Source organism: Myodes glareolus, chromosome 10 (genome assembly GCF_982192425.1).
Source record: "Myodes glareolus chromosome 10, mMyoGla1.1, whole genome shotgun sequence".
NCBI lineage: Eukaryota > Metazoa > Chordata > Mammalia > Rodentia > Cricetidae > Myodes > Myodes glareolus.
Window position 1 is genome coordinate 66,705,421 of NC_142035.1, and position 3,363 is coordinate 66,708,783.

Below are 3,363 nucleotides of genomic sequence, written 5' to 3' on the forward strand. Positions count from 1 at the left end.
ACCTCATTCTGGTTGCCTCTTTCACTTGTATTTTTCATTTTTTTTCTCTACTGGGCATCAGACAAAATCTGCTCTAGAGTATCCGTAGCTTTTTAATTTCTCCAAAACACACAGTGAGTGTTTTAAACCTGCATCCTCTGTCCCATTTGTTACCTTGTCATCTCAATATAGAGATAAGAAAAATGTTCATATCTAGTTCTGAAATATGTATATGGGCATTTAATGTAGTCATATATTTAATATTAATATATATTAAGGAATATCCAAACCATGATTACTACCACCACTTAACAGTTTCTTCACATTTAATTAATATTCCAAAAACCTTTAGCTCAGAGTCATTCTCAAAGATATGCCTACAAAATTATATTTTTAAAATATAGTGAATATGTTATCAAAGCGAAAGAGTTAATTATTTTAGTATATTTTAACAACGATCTATGTGAGGAATATTAATTGTACTTGTTTGTCCTGGAAAAAGCATGACATTTTTATATTTTGAAATTATAATTACTTCACTTTGCTCCCTCTGATTCCATGTATTTCTCCCTTGCTTTGTTTCAAACTCACGACTTTTCTTTCATTGTTTCTACACACACACACACACACACACACACACACCTACATATATATATATATATATATATTCACCAAATACATAAGTACAATCCACTCAGTCAATATAATGTTACTTGTATGTATTGTATGTATATAATTTCAGGGATGACCACTTGTTACTGGATCAAAAACTGGGGAATTCTCCCATGGAGTAGACTTTTTCTCCTGCTCTCAGAATTCTTCAGTGGACAAATAATTGCTATTTTACTTAAAATATCTCCAAAGGCATGGTAGTCTTTAATGTGACTTTGTTAATTGAGCACTGCGTGTCCTAAACCAGAATCTCTCATTGCTCTCCTGTTTCAGTTGACATGAGGGCTGTCACAGTCAGCAGAAGCAATGAGTGAAGCAAACCGCTCTGTGGTGTCTGAGTTTGTCTTCCTGGGACTCTCTAACTCATGGGTAACCCAGCTATTCCTCTTCCTCTTTTCCTGTATGTTCTATGTAGCAAGTCTGTTGGGGAATTTCCTCATTGTTCTAGCTGTGACATCAGACTCCCATTTACAGTCCCCTATGTACTTCCTCTTAGCCAATCTTTCCATCGTCGACTTGATATGTTCATCATCAACAGCACCAAAGATGATTTATGACCTTCTCAGAAAGCACAAAACCATCTCTTTTGGGGGCTGTATCACTCAGATCTTCCTAATCCATGCAGTTGGAGGCACGGAGATGGTGCTACTCATAGCCATGGCTTTTGACCGATATGCTGCCATATGTAAGCCTCTGCACTACTTGACTATCATGAGTCCACAAAAGTGCATTTTGGTTTTAGTTGCTTCCTGGATTACTGGATTCATCCACTCAGGGACTCAGTTGATTTTTGTCGTAGACTTACCCTTCTGTGGCCCTAATGAACTAGACAGTTTTTACTGTGACCTCCCTCGATTTATTAAACTGGCTTGTATGGACACCAGTGCATTGGAATTAATGGTCACTGCCAATAGTGGGTTCATTTCTGTAGCCTGTTTTTTAATTCTGATCATCTCTTACGTGTTTGTTTTGGTGACTGTTCAAAAGAAATCTTTGGGTGGTTTATCTAAGGCCCTCTCCACTCTGTCAGCTCATGTCATGGTGGTCATTTTTTTCTTTGGACCAATAATCTTCTTCTACATGTGGCCATTTCCAACATTGCATCTGGATAAATTTCTTGCCATCTTCGATGTAATTATTACTCCTTTTCTAAATCCGGTGATCTACACACTTAGGAATAAAGAGATGAAGGTGGCCATGAGAAGACTATACACTCACTTTATGAATTACAGTAGGTTTTTAAAAATATACTGAAGATACATGAATATGCAAGTAGAATTTCATGTGGATATGTGCTATATAAACTATGTTATACTTCACCAGAATATTGCTGTGTGCTAATATGTGATGTACCCTTGCTCATTCACTGCCTGAATTAAATTAGGATATCACTAACTGTTTATACAACAGACTAAAGACAAAATAGTTTTCCAGTCTTACCTCACCAATAGTCTTAATTCACTACAGTGGTCAAAACAATACCAATAACTGCCAAACCACACATTTCTAAGGGTCACCTTATAAATGGACTGTCTTTCTTGAAACATAAAGATTAACCTTTGCTTTGTATGATTTGTCTTACTCTCCTGATGACTTATTTTCTGTCCCTTCAGCATCTTGTTTATCAGTCATTTTTGTGATAATCTGCTTTTCACAATCCAGTAAGGATTCAGGAATCACATCAGTTTTGTAGAAAAAGAAAATTCTTATATGAAGAATTGTCTATGTATAAACTATGCTAAATAGTTTTATAAAATTGTTTAAAAATAGAATCCTACATTCAGCCCAGGCACAAGGAAATCTAGGGAATTTTAAATGTTTCAGTTTTCATGAAAAACAGAGCAAAAGTCAAGAGATGGAAAGAAAGAACACAGAGCAAATATAATGAGAATGCATTCTCTTTCCAAATTCAATTTTTCCTCTGAGTCAATTTTCTTCAGAATTTTTCTCCTCATGAAGCTCACTTTCTCCATTGAGATAATCAGATCACTCATTACTCTTTCCACAATGAGGTGTACAAAAAAAATCGAATTACATATCAAATAGAAATCAAATAAAATTTATGACATTTTCATTTCTAGCAAGTATTGAGTAATTAATTGAGAGAGACAGGAATCTATAATCACAGAAGTAGCATTTTTAGGAAGGCAGGAAACAGAATGCACATACAGAGATAGGAAAATAAGGAGGACGTATCAGAATTATTAAAACTTAAAATAAATCAGCAGAATGATTGAAAGCTTGGAAGGACAGGTGGATGGGGCTGTCTGGTGATGCCAAAGTGTCAGTATGAAGAAAGATGAACAGTGAAGGACACAGCCTTGAGGCAGAGGAGCGGTGCCTAGTACATGTCTCCAAGAAGGGTTTGACTGCTCCTTTGGAATTGAATCAAGGAAACTGAGGTGACATACAGTAATAATAGAACAGTGGGCTCAAACTGTGGGTCGCAAACCCTACAGATGTTACATATCAGATATTTACATTACAATTCCTAACAGTAGCAAAAATGCATGAAATAATTTTATGGTTGAGATTCGCAACAGCACGAGGAACTGTATTAAAGAGCCAGACCATTATGATTGTTAAGAACCACTGAATAGAGTCTACAAAGAAAAACTGCCAAGAAAGGAAAGTTGGCAAACCCAGCACCTGCATCAGAGAAGGAAGACAATTCCTTCGAGTTAGAAGATTCTGTGAACAGTGCAGTTTCTT

At 36.0% G+C, this 3,363-nt stretch overlaps 1 protein-coding gene across 1 annotated transcript; it reads left to right on the forward strand.

Annotated features, from left to right (window-relative positions):
• Positions 1 to 957: 957 nt before the first annotated feature.
• LOC148120674 (olfactory receptor 4F6-like) lies at positions 958 to 1,905 on the forward strand. The gene has a single exon (XM_087910878.1). The coding sequence runs from the start codon at positions 958 to 960 to the stop codon at positions 1,903 to 1,905; it is 948 nt and encodes a 315-aa protein (XP_087767004.1).
• The last annotated feature ends 1,458 nt before the right edge of the window (positions 1,906 to 3,363 follow it).

Coding starts and splice junctions, on each gene's coding strand:
- LOC148120674 (XM_087910878.1), top strand. CDS start 958: ATGAGTGAAGCAAACCGCTCTGTGGTGTCTGAGTTTGTCTTCCTGGGA.